Here is a 22,448-nt window from a genome sequence, read left to right as displayed (position 1 = left end):
ATCAAACCCTGCTCGACAATCCACACTGTACAATCCCTGCTGAACAATCCACACTCTACTATCCCTGCTCTACAATCCACACTGTACTATCCCTGCTCTACAATCCACACTGTAATATCCCTGCTCTACAATCCACACTGTACAATCCCGGCTCTACAATCCACACTGTACAATCCCAGCTCTACAATCCACACTGTACAATCCCAGCTCTACAATCCACACTGTACAATCCCAGCTCTACAATCCACACTGTACTATCCCTGCTCTACAATCCACACTGTACAATCCCAGCTCTACAATCCACACTGTACAATCCCGGCTCGACAATCCACACTGTACGATCCCGGCTCGACAATCCACACTGTACAATCCCTGCACTACAATCCACACTGTACAATCCCGTCTCGGCAATCCACACTGTACAATCCCGTCTCGGCAATCCACACTGTACAATCCCAGCTCTACAATCCACACTGTACAAACCCGGCTCTACAATCCACACTGTACAATCCCAGCTCTACAATCCACACTGTACAATCCCGGCTCTACAATCCACACTGTACAATCCCAGCTCTACAATCCACACTGTACAATCCCGGCTCTACAATCCACACTGTACAATCCCGGCTCTACAATCCACACTGTACAATCCCGGCTCTACAATCCACACTGTACGATCCCGGCTCTACAATCCACACTGTACGATCCCGGCACTACAATCCACACTGTACAATCCCTGCTCTACAATCCACACTGTACAATCCCGGCTCGACAATCCACACTGTACAATCCCGGCTCGACAATCCACACTGTACAATCCCGGCACTACAATCCACACTGTACAATCCCGGCTCGACAATCCACACTGTACAATCCCGGCTCTACAATCCACACTGTACAAACCCTGCTCTACAATCCACAATGTACAATCCCGGCTCTACAATCCACACTGTACTATCCCTGCTCTACAATCCACACTGTACAATCCCGGCTCTACAATCCACACTGTACAATCCCGGCTCTACAATCCACACTGTACTATCCCTGCTCTACAATCCACACTGTACTATCCCTGCTCTACAATCCACACTGTAATATCCCGGCTCTACAATCCACACTGTACAATCCCTGCTCTACAATCCACACTGTACGATCCCGTCTCGACAATCCACACTGTACAATCCCTGCTCTACAATCCACACTGTACAATCCCGGCTCTACAATCCACACTGTACAATCCCGGCTCTACAATCCACACTGTACAATCCCGGCTCTACAATCCACACTGTACAATCCCGGCTCTGCAATCCACACTGTACGATCCCGGCACTACAATCCACACTGTACAATCCCGGCTCGACAATCCACACTGTACAATCCCGGCTCGACAATCCACACTGTACAATCCCGGCTCGACAATCCACACTGTACAATCCCTGCTCTACAATCCACACTGTACAATCCCGGCTCGACAATCCACACTGTACAATCCCGGCTCGACAATCCACACTGTACGATCCCGGCTCTACAATCCACACTGTACAATCCCTGCACTACAATCCACACTGTACAATCCCTGCTCTACAATCCACACTGTACGATCCCTGCTCGACAATCCACACTGTACGATCCCTGCTCGACAATCCACACTGTACAATCCCGGCTCGACAATCCACACTGTACGATCCCGGCTCGACAATCCACACTGTACGATCCCGGCACTACAATCCACACTGTACGATCCCGGCTCTACAATCCACACTGTACGATCCCGGCTCTACAATCCACACTGTACAATCCCGGCTCGACAATCCACACTGTACAATCCCGGCTCGACAATCCACACTGTACAATCCCGGCTCGACAATCCACACTGTACAATCCCTGCTCGACAATCCACACTGTACAATCCCTGCTCGACAATCCACACTGTACTATCCCTGCTCTACAATCCACACTGTACAATCCCGGCTCTACAATCCACACTGTACAAACCCTGCTCTGCAATCCACACTGTACAAACCCTGCTCTACAATCCACAATGTACAAACCCTGCTCTACAATCCACAATGTACAAACCCTGCTCTACAATCCACACTGTACAATCCCTGCTCTACAATCCACACTGTACAATCCCGTCTCGGCAATCCACACTGTACAATCCCGTCTCGGCAATCCACACTGTACAATCCCGGCTCTACAATCCACACTGTACAATCCCGGCTCTACAATCCACACTGTACAATCCCTGCTCTACAATCCACACTGTAATATCCCTGCTCTACAATCCACACTGTACAATCCCGGCTCTACAATCCACACTGTACAATCCCGGCTCTACAATCCACACTGTACAATCCCGGCTCTACAATCCACACTGTACAATCCCTGCTCTACAATCCACACTGTACAATCCCGGCTCTACAATCCACACTGTACAATCCCTGCTCTACAATCCACACTGTACGATCCCGGCTCTGCAATCCACACTGTACAATCCCGGCTCTGCAATCCACACTGTACAATCCCGGCTCTACAATCCACACTGTACAATCCCGGCTCGACAATCCACACTGTACAAACCCTGCTCTACAATCCACACTGTACAATCCCGTCTCGGCAATCCACACTGTACAATCCCGGCTCTACAATCCACACTGTACAATCCCTGCTCTACAATCCACACTGTACAATCCCTGCTCTACAATCCACACTGTAATATCCCTGCTCTACAATCCACACTGTACAATCCCGGCTCTACAATCCACACTGTACAATCCCGGCACTACAATCCACACTGTACAATCCCGGCTCGACAATCCACACTGTACAATCCCGGCTCTACAATCCACACTGTACAATCCCTGCTCTACAATCCACACTGTACGATCCCGGCTCTACAATCCACACTGTACAATCCCGGCTCGACAATCCACACTGTACAATCCCGGCTCGACAATCCACACTGTACAATCCCGGCTCTACAATCCACACTGTACAATCCCTGCTCTACAATCCACACTGTACGATCCCGGCTCTACAATCCACACTGTACAATCCCGGCTCTACAATCCACACTGTACAATCCCGGCTCTACAATCCACACTGTAATATCCCTGCTCTACAATCCACACTGTACAATCCCTGCTCTACAATCCACACTGTACAATCCCTGCTCTACAATCCACACTGTACTATCCCTGCTCTACAATCCACACTGTACAGACGCAGACTGGGAGACTGTTTCGCTGAGCACCTATGCTCGGTCCGCCAGAGAAAGCAGGATCTCCCAGTGGTCACACATTTTAATTCCACATCCCGTTCCCATTCTGATATGTCTATCCATGGCCTCCTCTAGTGTCAAAATGAATCCAAACTCAGGTTGGAGGAACAACACCTTATATACCGGCTGGGTAGCCTCCATCCTGATGGCATGAACGTTGACTTCTCTAACTTCCGTTAATGCCCCTCCTCCCCTTCTTACCCCATCCCTGACATATTTAGATTTTTTTTTTCTCTCTCTCTGCCCATCACCAGCTCTTAGCTTCATCCCACCCCCTCCGGTCTTCTCCTATCATTTCGCATTTCCCCCTCCACCCACTACTTTCAAATCTCTTAGTACCTCTCCTTTCAGTTAGTCCTGACGAAGGGTCTCGGCCCAAAACGTCGACAGTGCTTCTCCCTATAGAGGCTGCCTGGTCTGCTGTGTTCCACCAGTATATTGTGTGTGTTATCCTATACTCAATGCTCTGATTTATAAAGGCCAGCATACCAAAAGCTTTCTTCACCACCCTATCCACATGTGATTCCACCTTCAGGGAACTATGCACCATTATTCCTAGATCACTCTGTTCTACTGCATTCCTCAATGCCCTATCATTTACCATGTATGTCCTATTTTGATTAGTCCTACCAAAATGTAGCACCTCACACTTATCAGCATTAAATTCCACCTGCCATCTTTCAGCCCACTCTTCTAACTGGCCTAAATCTCTCTCTCTGCAAGCTTTGAAAACCTACTTCATTATCCACAACGCCACCTATCTGAGTATCATCTGCATACTTACTAATCCAATTTACCACCCCATCATCCAAATCATTAATGTAGATGACAAACTACATTGGACCCAGTACAGATCCCTGAGGCACACCACTAGTCACCGGCCTCCAACCTGACAAACAGTTATCCACCACTACTCTCTGGCATCTCCCATCCAGCCACTGTTGAATCCATTTTACTACTTCAATATTAAGAGGGAAATCAAGAGAACAAGAGGGTATGAAATAGATTTGGCAATGCATTGTTAAATATTATTCCAGAAGATAACTAAAAAGGCAATATGGGGAGAAAAGATGAGATACTAGGGTAAGCTAGCCGAGAATATAAAGGAGGATAGTAAAAGCTTCTTTAGGTATTTGAAGAGGGAAAAATTAGTTAAGGTCAAAGTTGGGCCCTTGAAGACAGAAACGGGTGAATTTATTATGGGGAACAAGGAAAAGACAGACGAATTGAACACTTACTTTGGATCTGTCTTCACTAGAGAAAACACAAACAATCTCCCAGATGTAATAGTGGCTAGAGGACCTAGGGTAATGGAGGAACTGAAGGAAATTCACATTAGGCAGAAAATGGTGTTGGGTAGACTCAAAGTACACTGCAGATGCTGTGGTCAAATCAACATGTACAACACACTGGAGGAACTCAGCAAGTTGGGCAGAATCCGTGGAAACGAGCAGTCAGCATTTCAGGCCGAGACCCTTCGTCAGAATGAATATTTTTGAATGACCCTTCGTCAGAATGAATAAAATCCAATATTTTTTTAAATGACAATATTGAACCTGCCTCTACCATTTCTACTGGAAGCTCGTTCCACACAGCTACCACTCTCTGAGTAAAGAAGTTCCCCCTCGTGTTACCCCTAAACTTTTGCCCTTTAACTCTCAACTCATGTCCTCTTGTTTGAATCTCCCCTACTCTCAATGGAAAAAGCCTATCCATGTCAACTCTATCTATTCCCCTCATTGTTTTAAATACCTCTATCAAGTCCCCCCTCAACCTTCTACACTCCAAAGAATAAAGACCTAACTTGTTCAACCTTTCTCTGTAACTTAGGTGCTGAAACCCAGGTAACATTCTAGTAAATCTCCTCTGTACTCTCTCTATTTTGTTGACATCATTCCTGTAATTCGGTGACCAGAACTGTACACAATACTCCAAATTTGGCCTCACCAATGCCTTGTACAATTTTAACATTACATCCCAACTCCTATACTCAATTTAAAGAGCAAACACAAGGAAATCTGCAGATGCTGGAAATTCAAGCAACACACACAAAATGCTGGTGTAACACAGCAGGCCAGGCAGCCTCTATAAGGAGAAGCACTGTCGACGTTTCGGGCCGAGACCCTTCGTCAGGACTAACTGAAAGGAAAGGTAGTAAGAGATTTGAAAGTAGTGGGGGGGAGGGGGAAATGCGAAATGATAGGAGAAGACCGGAAGGGGTGGGATGAAGCTAAGAGCTGGAAAGGTGATTGGCGAAAGTAATACAGAGCTGGAGAAGGGAAAGGATCATGGGACGGGAGGCCTCGGGAGAAAGAAAGGGGGAGGGGGGAGCACCAGAGGGAGATGGAGAACAGGCAAACAACTAAATATGTCAGGGATGGGGTAAGAAGGGGAGGAGGGGCATTAATGGAAGTTAGAGAAATCAATGTTCATGCCATCAGGTTGGAGGCTACTCAGCCGGTATATAAGGTGTTGTTCCTCCAACCTGAGTGTGGCTTCATCTTGACAGTAGAGGAGGCCATGGATAGACATATCAGAATGGGAATGGGACGTGGAATTAAAATGTGTGGCCTCAGGGAGATCCTGCTTTCTCTGGCGGACCAAGCGTAGGTGTTCAGCGAAACGGTCTCCCAGTCTGCGTTGGGTCTCACCAATATATAAAAGGCCACACCGGGAGCACCGGACACAGTCGACTGTACTTCCTTAGAAGGTTGGTGTCATTCAATGTCTGTAGTGAGATGCTGAAGATGTTCTATAGGTCAGTTGTGGAGAGCGCCCTCTTCTTTGTGGTGGCGTGTTGGGGAGGAAGCATTAAGAAGAGGGACGCCTCACGTCTTAATAAGCTGGTAAGGAAGGCGGGCTCTGTCGTGGGCAAAGTACTGGAGAGTTTAACATCGGTAGCTGAGCGAAGGGCGCTGAGTAGGCTACGGTCAATTATGGAAAACTCTGAACATCCTCTACATAGCACCATCCAGAGACAGAGAAGCAGTTTCAGCGACAGGTTACTATCGATACAATGCTCCTCAGACAGGATGAAGAGGTCAATACTCCCCAATGCCATTAGGCTTTACAATTCAACCGCCAGGACTTAAGAACTTTTTAAAGGCTATTATTAATGCTTTTTGAGATAGTGATTTAGATGCATATCATATTTTTTACTGAGTTAAGTATTGTATGTAATTAGTTTTGCTACAACAAGTGTATGGGACATTGGAAAAAAAGTTGAATTTCCCCATGGGGATGAATAATCTATCTATCTATCTATCTACCACACCAGCCGACTCACAGGTGAAGTGTCGCCTCACCTGGAAGGACTGTCTGGGATCCTGAATGGTGGTGAGGGAGGAAGTGTAAGGGCAGGTGTAGCACTTGTTCCGCTTACAAGGATAAGTGCCAGGAGGGAGATCGGTGGGAAGGGATGGGGGGGACGAGTGGACAAGGGAGTCGCGTAGGGAGCGATCCCTGCGGAAAGCAGAAAGAGGGGGGAGGGAAAGATGTGCTTGGCAGTGGGATCCCGTTGGAGGTGGCGGAAGTTACAGAGAATTATACATTGGATCCGGAGGCTGGTAGGGTGGTGGGTGAGGACAAGGGGAACCCTATCCCGAGTGGGGTGGCGGGCGGATGGGGTGAGGGCAGATGTGCGGGAAATGGGAGAGATGCTTTTGAGAGCAGAGTTGATGGTGGAAGAAGGGAATCCCTTTGTTTAAAAAAGGAAGACATCTCCTTCATCCTGGAATGAAAAGCCTCATCCTGAGAGCAGATGCGGCGGAGACGGAGGAATTGTGAGAAGGGGATAGCATTTTTGCAAGAGACAGGGTGGGAAGAGGAATAGTCCAGGTAGCTGTGAGAGTCAGTAGGCTTATAGTAGATATCAATAGATAAGCCGTCTCCAGAGATGGAGACAGAAAGATCAAGAAAGGGGAGGGAGGTGTCAGAAATGGACCAGGTAAATTTGAGGGCAGGGTGAAAGTTGGAGGCAAAGTTAATGAAGTCAACGAGCTCAGCATGTGTGCAGGAGGCAGCACCAATGCAGTCGTCAGTGTAGTGACGGTAAAGAGGGGTACGGATACCCATGGAGACTTGGAACATGGACTGTTCCACAAAGCCAACAAAAAGGCAGGCATAACTGGGACCCATACGGGTGCCCATGGCTACACCCTTGGTTTGGAGGAAGTGGGAGGAGCCAAAGGAGAAATTATTGAGTGTAAGAACTGTTACGTAACCTCGTAACCAGGTAACTTACCAGCAAAGATAGTGGGATCAGCTGAGTCGGATGCTACTATTTTCAAACGTTTTATTCAAAAAGGGGCACAAACATATGGTTAATACAAAACATTCAGATCATATACATTGTCAAAACTCAATCTAAAATACCGGTGTAATAATAATCAATCAGAAATAAGCTCTATAGTTGTCTAGGGGGTAATACTGAGTCCAATTGAAATATAAAGAGTCACTCAGAAGTCTGCAGGCTTTTCTCTTTTGGGAACCGCTGGGGTTTCACGTTGTGGAGAGAGAGAGATGGTTGAGAAAGGATAAACACTTGCCCGTTGTCTTTACAGAGCAAATCCTTGGAATCAGGGGAGCAGGCTTCCCCGTTGTTAGTTAAAAGCGGTCTTCCGTTGGTTCTAGCCACAGATTCAAAATTTGGAATCTAATGCACGCGGCTTCCTTCAAAATGGCTTCCCGCTCCCATGGGAATCGGTATCGTGCCTCCTTGGTGTCTCCTTGGTGCGTCTGAGGGTTGTCCCCCCTCAGACCCTCCTTTATACTTCTTCACGGGATCGCAGGTGTCAATCAGGTTGCAGGTGATGCGATCTCTCTCTCAACCAGCCCACTTTGCCCGAGGGCTTTTCACGTGGTCTCCATGAGACAATAGTCAATGTCGCCTTTATTCTGCTTCTCGGGAGAACGTGGTCTTCCGCACGTCTCCCTCTCTCTCTCCCATTTCCTGTGTCTATTCAGCACGTCTCTCCCCTCTTGGGTCAGTTGACCCCCCCTTGACTAGGGCTCTTGCGATTCTCACAAAGGAGGGGGCCGAGGTCATAACAGAACTAATTCCGCTAGACGGAGGAGAGTGGTGGTAGAGGGGAATTGGTTAGGTCCAGAATCCAAAAAGAAGCGAAGAGCTTTGAGACCGTCCTGGTGGGGGATGGAGGTATATAGGGACTGGACATCCATGGTGAAAATAAGACGGTGGGGGCCAGGGAACTTAAAATCATTGAAAAAATTCAAAGTGTGAGATGTGTCACGAACATAGGTGGGAAGAGATTGAACAAGGGGGGATAAGACAGTGTCAAGGTATGCAGAAATGAGTTCAGTGGGGCAGGAGCAAGCTGAGACAACAGATCTACCTGGACAGGCAGGTTTGTGGATCTTGGGTAGGAGGTAGAAACGGGAAGTGCGGGGTGTGGGAACTATGAGGTTGGTGGCAGTGGATGGGAGATCCCCAGAGCTGATAAGGTTGGTGATGGTATGGGAGACAATGGCCTGGTGCTCCATAGTGGGGTCATGATCAAGGGGTAAATAAGAGGAGGTATCAGAGAGTTGTCGCTGTGCCTCGGCCAGGTAGAGGTCAGTACGCCAGACAACAACAGCTCCGCCCTTATCAACGGGATCCCACTACCAAGCACATCTTTCCCTCCCCCACCTTTCTGCTTTCTGCAGGGATCACTCCCTACGCAACTCCCTTGTCCATTCATCCCCCCCCATCCCTTCCCACCGAACTCGCTCCTGGCACTCATCCTTGTAGGGACTCATTACACAGAACGTTGAACATGACGAGACAGTTCCCAACTCTACGTAGCAGCAAAATGGCCGGACCTACCTAGTGAAGGCGTGGACGTGGACAGACTGTTCCAAACAGGGCAAGGCTCCAGACACAGGCGGGGGTGAGGGGTCAAGGCTCCAGACACAGGCGGGGGTGAGGGGGCAAGGCTCCAGGCAGAGGCAAGGTGAGGTGATGCAGGGCTCCAGACGCAGTTTGCAGGGCAGGGCTTCGGAATGAAAGAAGATAACAGTCCAGCCTCAGGGTAACGGCAATGATGGCCTGACTTACCCAACGGAGGCAAGGACCAGGAGGGACAGATCCCACCATAGGGTAATGGCAAGGACAGCCTGTCTACCCCACAGAGACAAGGACTGGATACTGACGAGACAAACCCCACAGTGACAAGGACTGGATACCAACGGGACGAATCCACCCAGAGACAAGGACAGGATACTGACGAGACGAACCCCACAGAGACAAGGACAGGATACTGACGAGACAAACCCCACAGAGACAAGGACTGGATACCGACGGGACGAACCCACACAGAGACAAGGACAGGATACCGACGAGACGAACCCCACAGAGACAAGGACAGGATACTGACGGGACGAATCCACCCAGAGACAAGGACAGGATACTGACGAGACGAACCCCACAGAGACAAGGACAGGATACTGACGAGACGAACCCCACAGAGACAAGGACAGGATACTGACGGGACAAACCCACACAGAGACAAGGACAGGATACTGACGAGACAAACCCCACAGAGACAAGGACAGGATACTGACGAGACAAACCCCACAGAGACAAGGACAGGATACCGACGGGACGAATCCACCCAGAGACAAGGACTGGATACTGACGAGACAAACCCCACAGAGACAAGGACTGGATACCGACGGGACGAACCCACACAGAGACAAGGACTGGATACCAATGGGACGAACCCCACAGAGACAAGGACAGGATACTGACGAGACGACACCCCACAGAGACAAGGACTGGATACTGACGAGACGAACCCCACAGAGACAAGGACTGGATACTGACGAGACGAACCCACCCAGAGACAAGGACAGGATACTGACGAGACAAACCCCACAGAGACAAGGACAGGATACCAACGGGATGAACCCACACAGAGACAAGGACAGGATACCGACGGGATGAACCCACACAGAGACAAGGACTGGATACTGACGAGACAAACCCCACACAGAGACAAGGACAGGATACTGACAAGACGAACCCCACAGAGACAAGGACAGGATACTGACGAGACAAACCCCACAGAGACAAGGACAGGATACTGACAAGACAAACCCCAACGAGACAAGGACAGGATACTGACGAGACAAACCCCAACAAGACAAGGACAGGATACTGACAAGATGAACCCCACAGAGACAAGGACAGGATACTGACGAGACAAACCCCACAGAGACAAGGACAGGATACTGATGAGACAAACCCCACAGAGACAAGGACTGGATACCGACGAGACGACACCCACAGAGACAAGGACAGGATACTGACGAGACAAACCCCACAGAGACAAGGACAGGATACTGACGAGACAAACCCCACAGAGACAAGGACAGGATACTGACGAGACGAACCCCACACCGAGACAAGGACAGGATACTGACGAGACGAACCAGCAACCAGCCTCAAATCCAGGGCCAGTTATATTCCAGGCCCCAAGATGGGAATCAGGTGCCTATGATTAAGCCTAAATGAGACAAGGGACAGCCAGAAGACCCGGAGTCTGGAGTCCTCGGACCGGACCGTGAGCCGGAACGCGGACATCACGGACCAGACCATGACAGAACAATATGACAATCCTCCGCCACCACCCACGTTTCAAATGACATTTCAGATATTTCTGTCAGAGCCCCTGCTATTTCTACATTAACTTCCCTCAAGGTCCTAGGGAATATCCTGTTAGACCCGAAGACTTATCCACTTTTATATTCTTTCAAAGCGCCAGTACTTTCTCTTCTTTAATCGTCATAGTTTCCATAACTACCCTACCTGTTACCCTTGCCTTATACAATTCAATATCCTTCTCCTTAGTGAATACCGAAGAAAAGAAATTGTTCAAAGTCTCCCCCATCTCTTTTGGCTCCACACATAGCTGTCCACTCTGATTCTCTAAGGGACCAATTTTATCCCTCACTATCCTTTTGCTATTAATATAACTGTAGAAACCCTTTGGATTTATTTTCACCTTACTTGCCAAAGCAACCTTATATCTTCTTTTAGCTTTTCTAATTTCTTTCTTAGAATTCTTTTTACATTCTTTATATTCCTTGAGCACCTCATTTACTCCATGCTGCCTATATTTATTGTAGATATCTCTCTTTTTCCAAACCAAGTTTCTGATATCCATTGAAAACCATGCCTCTCTCAAACTTTTAACCTTTCCTTTCAACCTAACAGGAACATAAAAATTCTGTACACTCAAAATTTCACCTTTAAATGACCTCAATTTCATTACATCCTTCCCATAAAACAAATTGTCCCAATCCATTCCTTCTAAATCCTTTCGCATCTCTTCAAAGTTAGCCTTTCTCCAATCAAAAATCTCAACCTTGGGTCCAGTCCTATCCTTCTCCATAATTATACTGAAACTAATGGCATTGTGATCACTGGACCCGAAGTGCTCCCCAACACATACCTCCGTCACCTGACCTATCTCATTCCCTAACAGGAGATCCAACACCGACTCTTCTGTAGTTGGTACCTCTATGTATTGCTGCAAAAAACTATCCTGCACACATTTTACAAACTCCAAACCATCCAGCCCTTTTACAGTATGGGCTTCCCAGTCTATGTGTGGAAAATTAAAATCTCCCATAATCACAACCTTGTGCTTACTACAAATATCTGCTATCTCCTTGCAAATTTGCTCTTCCAATTCTCGCTCCCCATTAGGTGGTCTATAATACACCCCTATAAGTGTTACTACACCTTTCCCATTCCTCAATTTGACCCAAATAGTCTCCCTAGATGAGCCCTCTAATCTATCCTGCCAAAGCACCGCTGTAATATTTTCTCTGACAAGCAATGCAACACCTCCCCCTCTTGTCCCTCCGATTCTATCACACCTGAAGCAACAAAATCCAGGAATACTTAGTTGCCAATCACACCCCTCCTGCAACCATGTTTCATTAATAGCTACAACATCATATTTCCAGGTATCAATCCATGCTCTAAGCTCATCCACCTTTCTTACAATGCTCCTAGCATTAAAATAAATGCATTTAAGAAATTCTCCACCTCTTACTCTCTGTTTATCCCTAACGGTGCAATTAACTTTATTATCTTTTTCTTCCTTCTCCCCTACATCTTCGGTCTGAGCGCTCCCCTTCTCTATCACCTGCCTATCTTCCCTCACACACTGTCTACTAGCTTTCTCTATTTGTGAACTAACCTCCTCTCTCCTAGTCTCTTCATTCTGATTCCCACCATTCTAGTTTAAAGTCTCCCCAGTAGCCTTAGCAAATGTCCCCGTCAGGATATTGGTCCCCCTAGGATTCAAGTGTAACCCATCCTTTTTGTACAGGTCACACCTGCCCCAGAAGAGGTCCCAATGATCCAGAAACTTGAATTCCTGTTCCCTGCTCCAATCCCTCAGCCACACATTTATCCTCCACCTCATTCCATTCCTACTCTCACTGTCGTGTGGCACAGGCTGTAATCCCAAGATTACAACCTTTGTGGTCCTTCTTCTCAACTCCCTTCCTAACCCCCTATATTCTCCTTTCAGGACCTCTTCCCTTTTCCTACCTATGTCATTGGTACCTATAAGTACCACGACCTCTGGCTCCTCACCCTCCCACTTCAGGATATCTTGGACGCGATCAGTAACATCTCAGACCCTGGCACCAGGGGGGAAACTACCATCCGGGTCTGCTGACTGCATCCACAGAATCGCCTATCTGACCCCCTAACTATCGAGTCCCCTATTACTGCTGCCTTCCTCTTCCTTTCCCTACCCTTCTGAGCCACAGGGCCAGACTCTGTGCTGGAGGCACGACCACTGTTGCTTCCCCCAGGTAGGCTGTCCCCCCCAACAGTACTCAAACAGGAGTACTTATTGTCAAGTGGTACAGGCACTGGGTACTCTCTAGTGCCTGACTCTTCCCCTTCCCTCTCCTAACCGTGACCCACCTGTCTGTCTCCCATGGCCCCGGTGTGACCACCTACCTGTAACTCCTCTCTATCAACTCCTCACTCTCCCTGACCAGACGAAGATCATCGAGCTGCATCTCCAGTTCCCTAACATGGTCCCTTAGGAGCTGCAGCTCAGTGCACCTGGCGCAGATGTGGACGTCCGGGAGGCTAGGAGACTCCAGGACCTTCCACATCCGACATCGAGAACAACAAGCTGCCCTCACACTCATTCTTCCCCTTTCCTCAAATAACAGGAAAAATTGAAAATTAAACCTACCTTGACTCACCCATTTCCACCTAAGCCTGTTGCACCAAAGCCCTTAAGCCTTCACTCTGCTCCCAGCTCACTCCACACGCTGGAGTCTATTATAAAAGATGAAATAGCGAAATATTTGGATAGCAGTAACAGGATCAGTCCAAGTCAGCATGGATTTACATAGGGAAAATCATGCTTGACTAATCTGGAATTTTTTGAGGATGTAACTATGAAAATGGACAAGGGAGAGCCAGTTGATGTAGTGTACCTGGACTTTCAGAAAGCCTTTGATAAGGTCCCACATAGGAGATTAGTGGGCAAAATTAGAGCACAGGGTATTGGGGGTAGGGTACTGACATGGATAGAAAATTGATTGGCAGACAGGAAACAAAGAGTAGGGATTAATGGGTTCCTTTCAGAAAGGCAGGCAGTGACTAGTGGGGTACTGAAAGGCTCGGTGCTGGGACTGCAGCTATTTACAATATACATTAATGATTTAGATGAAGGGATTAAAAGTAACATTAGCAAATTTGCTGATGACACAAAGCTGGGTGGCAGTGTGAAATGTCAGGAGGATGTTATGAGAATGCAGGGTGACTTGGACAGGTTGGGTGAGTGGGCAAATGTATGGCAGATGCAGTTTAATGTGGATAAATGTGAGGTTATCCACTTTGGTGGCAAGAACTGGAAGGCAGATTACTATCAGAATGGTGTCAAGTTAGGAAAAGGGAAAGTACAACGAGATCTAGGTGTCCTTGTTCATCAGTCACTAAAAGTAAGCATGCAGGTACAGCAGGCAGTGAAGAAAGCTAATGGCATGTTGGCCTTCATAACAAGGGGAGTTGAGTATAGGAGCAAAGAGGTCCTTCTGCGGTTGTACAGGGCCCTGGTGAGACCACACCTGGAATATTGTGTGCAGTTTTGGTTTCCAAGTCTGAGGAAGGACATTCTTGCTATTGAGGGAGTGCAGCGTAGGTTCACGAGGTTAATTCCCAGGATGGCGGGACTGTCATATGTTGAAAGATTGGAGTGACTGGGCTTGTATACACTGGAATTTAGAAGGATGAATGGGGATCTGATTAAAACATGTAAGATTATTAAGGGATTGGACACACTGGAGGCAGGAAGCATGTTCCCGATGTTGGGGGAGTCCAGAAGCAGAGGCCACAGTTTAAGAATAAGGGGTAGGCCATTTAGAATGGAGTTGATGAAAAACCTTTTCACCCAGAGAGTTGTGGATCTGTGGAATGCTCTGCCTCAGAAGGCAGTGGAGGCCAATTCTCTGGATGCTGTCAAGAAAGAGTTAGATAGAGCACTTAAAGATAGCAGAGTCAAGGGATTTGGGGAGAAGGCAAGAACGGGGTACTGATTGTGGATGATCAGCCAAGATCACAGTGAATGGCGGTGCTGGCTCGAAGGGCTGAATGACCTACTCCTGCACCTATTGTCTATTGTCAGACTCAGAATCAGAATCAGGTTTATTATCAACGGCATGTGACGTGAAATTTGTTAACTTAGCAGCAGCAGTTTAATGTAATACATAATCTAGCAGAGAAAAAAAATAAATAAAATTAAAGGAATAAATAAATAAGTAAATAAGTAGATCAATTACTTATATTGAATAGATTAAAAAAACATGCAAAAATAGAAATACTGTACATCAACAAAAAAGTGAAGTAGTGTCCAAAGATTAAATGTTCATTTATGAATCGGATGGCAGAGGGGAAGAAGCTGTTCTAGAATCACTGAGTGTGTGCCTTCAGGCTTCTGTACCTCCTCCCTGATGGTAACAGTGAGAAAAGGGCATGCCCTGGGTGCTGGAGGTCCTTAATAATGGATGCTGCCTTTCTGAGACACCACTCCCTAAAGATGTCCTGGGTACTTTGTAGGCTGGTACCCAAGATGGAGTTGACTAGATTTACAACCCTCTGCAGCTTTTTTTGGTCCTGTGCAGTAGCCCCTCCATACCAGACAGTGACGCAGCCTGTCAGAATGCTCTCCATGGTACAACTAGAAGTTTTTGAGTGTATTTGTTGACATGCCAAATTTCTTCAAACTCCTAATAAAGTATAGCTACATTCTTGCTTTTTTATAACTACATCGATATGTTAGGACCAGATTAGATCCTCAGAGATCTTGACACCCAGGAACTTGAAGCTGCTCACACTCTGCACTTCTGATCCCTCTATGAGGATTGGTATGTGTTCCTTCATCTTACCCTTCCTGAAGTTCATAATTAGCTCATTCATCTTATTGACGTTGAGTGCCAGGTTGTTGCTGTGGCACCATTCCACTAGTTGGCATATCTCACTCCTGTACGTCCTCTTGTCACCACCTGAGATTCTACCAACAATGGTTGTATCATCAGCAAATTTATAGCTGGTATTTGAGCAATGCCTAGTCACACAGTCATGGGTATATAGAGAGTAGAGCAGTGGGCTAAGCACACACCCCTGAGGTGTGCCAGTGTTGATCCAAAATGTTCTTCAGTTATATTAACAGTAAAAGGGTGTCCAGGGAGAGACTAATGACCATTAGGGTATCTTTGTGTGGAGACGACGAAGTTTTTTGTAATATGTGCTGTATTTCTCCTTGGTGGTTACTTAGCAGAATATGGCTGCCAAAGAAATGAGATAGGCTGGTATGATCCAGCCCTGATCTGCATTGAGGTATGCAAAGTGTAACCACAGACCATACGGAAGACCAGGGGATAAATTGTGGAGACACTTGTAAAGATATTTCTGTCATTAGCTGCTGGGGAAGTTCCAGAAGAATGGAATGATGTCCTATTGTTCAAGAAGTGCAGCAAGGGCAGGCCAGAGTTCTACAGCCCTGTGAGCCTGACTCCAGCTGTAGGGAAGGTACTGGAGGGATTCTGAGGGGCAAAATCTGCTGTCACTCCTGATTAGGAATAGTCAACATGATTTAGTGTGTGGGAGGTGATGTCTGACAAATCCTTTGAAGAGATAGCTAAGGGGATAGATGAAGGTAGGGCAATTGATGTTGTTTCTATGGACTTTAGTAAGGCCTTTGACAAGGACCAACAGGGTAGGCTGATCTGGAAGATTAGCTTGCAAGGGATTCAGGGAAACTGGTGAAGTGGATTCCTAACTGGCTCAATGATAGGAAGAAGAGTTGTGTTTTTAATATTTCAGTAATATTGTAAATATATTGTTTGATTAAGCATTCTTTTTTGTTTAAATGACTCATTCTGGGTTATGTGTAAAAGTCTGTGAATGGCATCCACTGCAGCATAAGAGTGCAATTGGCTTAAAGCAAAAACAAAGTTTACACGCATCCCTTGTTCTTCTTTCCATTAGCTTTATGCTTTGGAGTTACAAAACATAACAGTGGTGATGAGGATGTTTTAAACAAACCCATGATAACTACCTACCTGCTAAAGTGTAGCGAGATGATTGAGTTAAAAAGTGGCAGAAAACGGTTAAATTTGTGGGTTCATAAACAGTGAATATTGGGTGATAATAATCATAAATTTCACAAATACATCAGAAAGATAGATGTGTTCAACTGCACAAGAGATAACTGGATTCTGTTACTAAGCAAACTGAGCAGTGTTTTAAAGCAAATGAAATAGGCAAAGAGAAATGAGTACCAATTTTGCAGAGTGTATTGGGTTTGAAGGAATACAGTTTGCTTAAAGCTTTGACTGCTCCAACCAAACCAGCTGAAATGAGCTTTATTTATATCATGAAAGTAATGCAGAAACATTTAGAATATTGTTGATTGCAGATTACTTTAGGTTTCATAAACAGAATCAAAAGGGAGTCCATTTCAGCATATGTGACTGAATTGAAGGGATTGTCTGAGCATTTTCAGTTCAGTGATGAACTTAATGATGCACTGAGATATCATTTAGTTTGTGAAATTTTACAAGAAAGCATTCATAAATGGCTCTTAACTGAAGCACAACTCACATTTGAAAGAGCAGTTGAAATTGCTGTTTCAATGGAAACAGCAGAACAAGACACAATTGAGTTACAGCCAGGAATGAAAGAGAACATGAGCAAAATTGCAACGTCTAAAGCATGCCTGGCTGAACAATTCTCAGAAGGCCTTTGACCAGATGCCATACATGAAGCTGCTTAGCAATTTATGAGCCCGTGGTTTTATAGGAAAGACTCTAGCATGGATAAAGCAGTGGCTGATTGGCAGGAAGCAAAGAATGGGAGAAAAGGGAGCCTTGTCTGGTTGGTTGCCAGTCACTAGTAGTGTTCCACATGGGTCTGTGTTTCAACTAATTCTCTTTACGTTAAATGTCAATGATTTGGATGATGGAATCGATGGCTTTGTTTCACACAATATGAAGATAGGTGGAAGGGCAGGTAGTTTTGAGGAAGTAGAGAAGCTGCTAGACAAATTAGGAGAATGGGCAAAGAAATGGCCGATGGATTACAGTGTTGATGTGTATGGTTAAGCACTTTGGTAGAAGAAATAAAAGGGTTGACTATTTTCTGAATAGAGAGAAAATACAGAAAAATAGAGGTGCAAAGAGACTTGGGAGTCCTTGTGCAGGATTCCATAAAGGTTAATTTGCAGGTTGAGTCTGTGGTGAAGAAAGCAAATGCAATATTACAGACAGACAGACAGACAGACAGACAGACTTACTTTATTGATCCCGAGGGAAATTGGGTTTCATTACAGTTGCACCAACCAAGAATAGAGTAGAAATATAGCAAAATAAAACTAGAAATAATTAAATGATAATAAGTAAATTATACCAAGTGGAAATAAGTGCAGGACCAGACTATTGGCTCAGGGTGTCTGACACTCCGAGGGAGGAATTGTAAAGTTTGATGGCCACAGGTAGGAATGACTTCCTATGGCGCTCAGTGTTGCATCTCAGTGGAATGAGTCTCTGGCTGAATTTCATCTCGGTGGAATGAGTCACTGGCTGAATTGCATCTCGGTGGAATGAGTCTCTGGCTGAATTTCATCTCGGTGGAATGAGTCACTGGCTGAATTGCAACTCGGTGGAATGAGTCTCTGGCTGAATTGCATCTCGGTGGAATGAGTCACTGGCTGAATTGCATCTCGGTGGAATGAGTCACTGGCTGAATTTCATCTCGGTGGAATGAGTCACTGGCTGAATTGCATCTCGGTGGAATGAGTCTCTGGCTGAATTTCATCTCGGTGGAATGAGACTCTGGCTGAATTGCATCTCGGTGGAATGAGTCTCTGGCTGAATTGCATCTCGGTGGAATGAGTCACTGGCTGAATTGCATCTCGGTGGAATGAGTCTCTGGCTGAATTTCATCTCGGTGGAATGAGTCTCTGTCTGAATTGCATCTCGGTGGAATGAGTCTCTGGCTGAATATTAGCATTAATTTCAAGAGGACTAGAATACAAAAACAAGGATGTAATGTTGAAACTCCATAAAGCCCCGGAGAGGCCTCACTTGGAGTATTGTAAGCAGCTTTGGGCCCCTTATCTAAGAAAAGATGTGCTGAAACTGGAGAGGGTTCAAAGGAAGTTCATGAGAATGATTCCAGGATTGAAAGACTTGTCATATTAAGAGCGCTTGAAGGCTCTAGGCCTGTATTCACTACAATTTAGAAGAATGAGATGTGACCTCACTGAAATAGTATATGTATGTGAATGACAGACATACTTTATTGATCCCTAGGGAAATTGGGTTTTATTACAGCTGCACCAACCAAGAATAGTGTAGAAATATAGCAATATAAAACCATAAATAATTAAATAATAATAAGTTAATCATGCCAAGTGGAAATAAGTCCAGGACCAGACTATTGGCTCAGGGTGTCTGACACTCCGAGGGAGGAATTGTAAAGTTTGATGGCCACAGGCAGGAATGACTTCCTATGACGCTCAGTGTTACATCTCGGTGGAATGAGTCTCTGGCTGAATGTATTCCTGTGCCTAACCAGTACATTATGGAGTGGATGGGAGTCATTGTCCAAGATGGCATGCAACTTGGACAGCATCCTCTTTTCAGACACCACCGTCAGAGAGTCCACTTCCACCCCAACAACATCACTGGCATAGATCGTTACACTACCACGTCATAACTGCCTGCCTCACTAAAGTAAATCGAAATTTACATGCATCTCTCAGGCTCCCTTGTTTTTCTTTCAATTAGTTTTACATCTTGCAGTTACAAAACATAACAGGGAGGGTGCTGGCTGAAGATTGATTCTCCAACTAGAGAACTTCTCCAGATTACCACCAACCCCAGAAGCCTGTGGTCTGTGGAGTATTGGGTTGTCTGTTATTCATTATTTATGTAAATTACTTCAATATGAAAGCACATGGCACAATTACAGATTTGTTGATGGTACTAAATTGATAATGAAGAAGATTACATTGAATTGCAGAGCGATCCCGATCAGTTAGGGAGATGGGCTGAGAAATGGCAAGTGGATTTCAACTTGTTTCGGACAGTTAAGCTAAGAGAAGACAGCACTGCCGGTCGAGAAGGCTGGTATTGAGTGGCAATGTTGCAGCATTCCCTTTGGTTTTCATTAGCTTTTCTTCTGTCTGTCCAGGGGAGTTCATCATCGGCCGTGTCATCAAAGCAATGAATAATAACTGGCACCCGGACTGCTTCTGCTGTGAGATTTGCTCGGTGGCTTTGGCTGACTTGGGCTTTGTGAAGAATGCGGGCAGGTAGGTTCATTGGGCGATGAAGAAAATGTTCATGAAGTAATGTTCTCCGTGCCTTGGGAGCCAGATCGACCATCCATGGTTAATCCTTCTGTTCTTCCCACATTGCCATCAACTCTTCCAGATACATACTGCAGGCAGCTTGCAGTAGCCAGCTACCTTACCAAGCAGTACTTTTTTGGGACACGGGAAGAAACTGGTAGGAAACCCGGGGGGGGGGGGGGGGTCACAGAAAAAAAGATCCAGGCTCCACACTGACAGCACTGGAGGCCAGGATTGAACGTAGGCGACTGGAGCTATCAAGCTGTGCCAATATGCCACCCTTGAAGCTGACTCTTGTACCTCTGTCCACGTATGCTGCCTGAACTGCTGAGTGTTTCCAGTGCCTCTGTTCTAATTTTTGACTTGGAGAACTTGTACTCTTTTCTTTGCCAAGCCAGTGTATGGCCCCTAGGGTAAAAGTGGGGCATGTTTCTGACTGATCTGAACTCAGATGTTTGTTTTTGGTGGAGAGGGGTGAGTATTGACTGGAGGCCTCGGAAAACACCTGCTTTCCACTTATTTCTGTAGCTACTCAGATAGACTGTGTCTCTGTTTAACGCCTCAGCGCAGTACGGCACAGTAAACCTGCCTAGATGAGATGTCCAGCAAGGTTCCGTGCTGCCATTCTTCCATCGGTTTTTATTCACACAGAACTTTTATGGCATAATAAAAACTGTAAGACACAGAAACATTGGTCAATCTGTACTTTACAAAAATAATCTCGAACTACGCATATTGTTTAAAAAAAGAAAAATCATTCACAGAAATATTGTATGCAAACCATGATAATAAACAGGATAATTGGTCTTGTGGGCAAGAGGACCAATAGGAACTCATAATCTAATGATGTGGAGAAGGAGACTGGAGGAGGAGATTGATGGACCCCTGGGTTGGAGATCAAACTGCAATGGGTCGAGGTAACAATGCAGTGCTCTGATAGTGTCCCTGCATGCATGGAATAGCAGGAGTGGAGGATGCACAAAGTGTAGAGCGATGCTGACATGTTTTACGTAAGGACTAAAAGTGAGATGGGACAATGAGGTTATAGAAAGAGAAAAAAATATACCAGGTGATTGACTCCAACTGCTCGGGAAGGAACATTTGCCTTTGATTGATTGAAAAGGCTGTTTGTGACTGTAGCTAGACTGCAGTCGAGGCTGCGGGGAATTCAGTAGAGTTGTCGTGCTGTATTGTTGGGAAGTTGTGGGGAGAGTTGGCAGTGGGACTGGATTTGGGGTGGTATGGGGACAGATAGGGTGTGTCACGTTGATTTTACACCATGTCTGTGGAGGGATGTTAAATGGACTGGCTGGGGTGCAACACTGAGAAAGTTGGGTTGTGGAGTTCTAATACGCATTGTCAGAGATGGCAGGTCAGTACACTGAATGGTCAAATGCAATGGTGTAATACTGGGACTGGTGTGATGGAGTGTTGGTGTAGGGGGTTGGGTTGGGTTGTGATGGAGTGTTGGTGTAGTGTGTTGGGGAGGGGTGTGATGGAGTGTTGGTGTAGGGTGTTGGGTTGGGTTGTGATGGAGTGTTGGTGTAGGGTGTTGGAGAGGGGTGTGATGGTGTTGGTGTACGGTGTTGGGTTGGTGTAGTGTGTTGGGGAGGAGTGTGATGGAGTGTTGGTGTAGGGTGTTGGGGAGGGGAGTGATGGTGTTGGGGAGGGGCATGATGGTGTGTTGGTGTAGTGTGTTGGGGAGAGGTGTGATGGAGTGTTGGTGTAGGGTGTTGGGGAGGGGAGTGATGGTGTTGGTGTAGGGTGTTGGGGAGGGGCATGATGGTGTGTTGGTGTACGGTGTTGGGTTGGGTTGTGATGGAGTGTTGGTGTAGGGTGTTGGGGAGGGGTGTGATGGTGTGTTGGTGTAGTGTGTTGGGGAGGGGTGTGATGGAGTGTTGGTGTAGGATGTTGGAGAGGGGTGTGATGGTGTTGGTGTAGGGTGTTGGGGAGGGGCATGATGGTGTGTTGGTGTACGGTGTTGGGTTGGGTTGTGATGGAGTGTTGGTGTAGAGTGTTGGGTTGGATTGTGATGGAGTGTTGGTGTAGGGTGTTGGGGAGGGGTGTGATGGTGTGTTGGTGTATGGTGTTGGGTTGTGTTGTGATGGAGTGTTGGTGTAGGGTGTTGGGGAGGGGAGTGATGGTGTTGGGGAGGGGCATGATGGTGTGTTGGTGTACGGTGTTGGGTTGGGTTGTGATGGTGTGTTGGTGTAGTGTGTTGGGGAGAGGTGTGATGGAGTGTTGGTGTAGGGTGTTGGGGAGGGGAG

General features: G+C 46.4%; 1 protein-coding gene across 2 annotated transcripts in view; it reads left to right on the top strand.

Annotated features, from left to right (window-relative positions):
- LOC140725312 (LIM and senescent cell antigen-like-containing domain protein 1) overlaps positions 1-22,448 on the top strand; it is a 198,490-nt gene that overhangs the window by 31,711 nt on the left and 144,331 nt on the right. For both annotated transcript variants that reach the window (XM_073040624.1, XM_073040625.1), the window contains exon 4: positions 20,022-20,142. In XM_073040624.1, coding sequence (XP_072896725.1) covers positions 20,022-20,142 — 121 coding nt within the window. The remainder of the gene's footprint in view (positions 1-20,021; positions 20,143-22,448) is intronic.

This window comes from Hemitrygon akajei, chromosome 3, assembly GCF_048418815.1.
Source record: "Hemitrygon akajei chromosome 3, sHemAka1.3, whole genome shotgun sequence".
Classification (NCBI taxonomy): domain Eukaryota; kingdom Metazoa; phylum Chordata; class Chondrichthyes; order Myliobatiformes; family Dasyatidae; genus Hemitrygon; species Hemitrygon akajei.
Note: the sequence above shows the minus strand (reverse complement) of the source record. Positions and strands in the feature narration are given on the sequence as shown.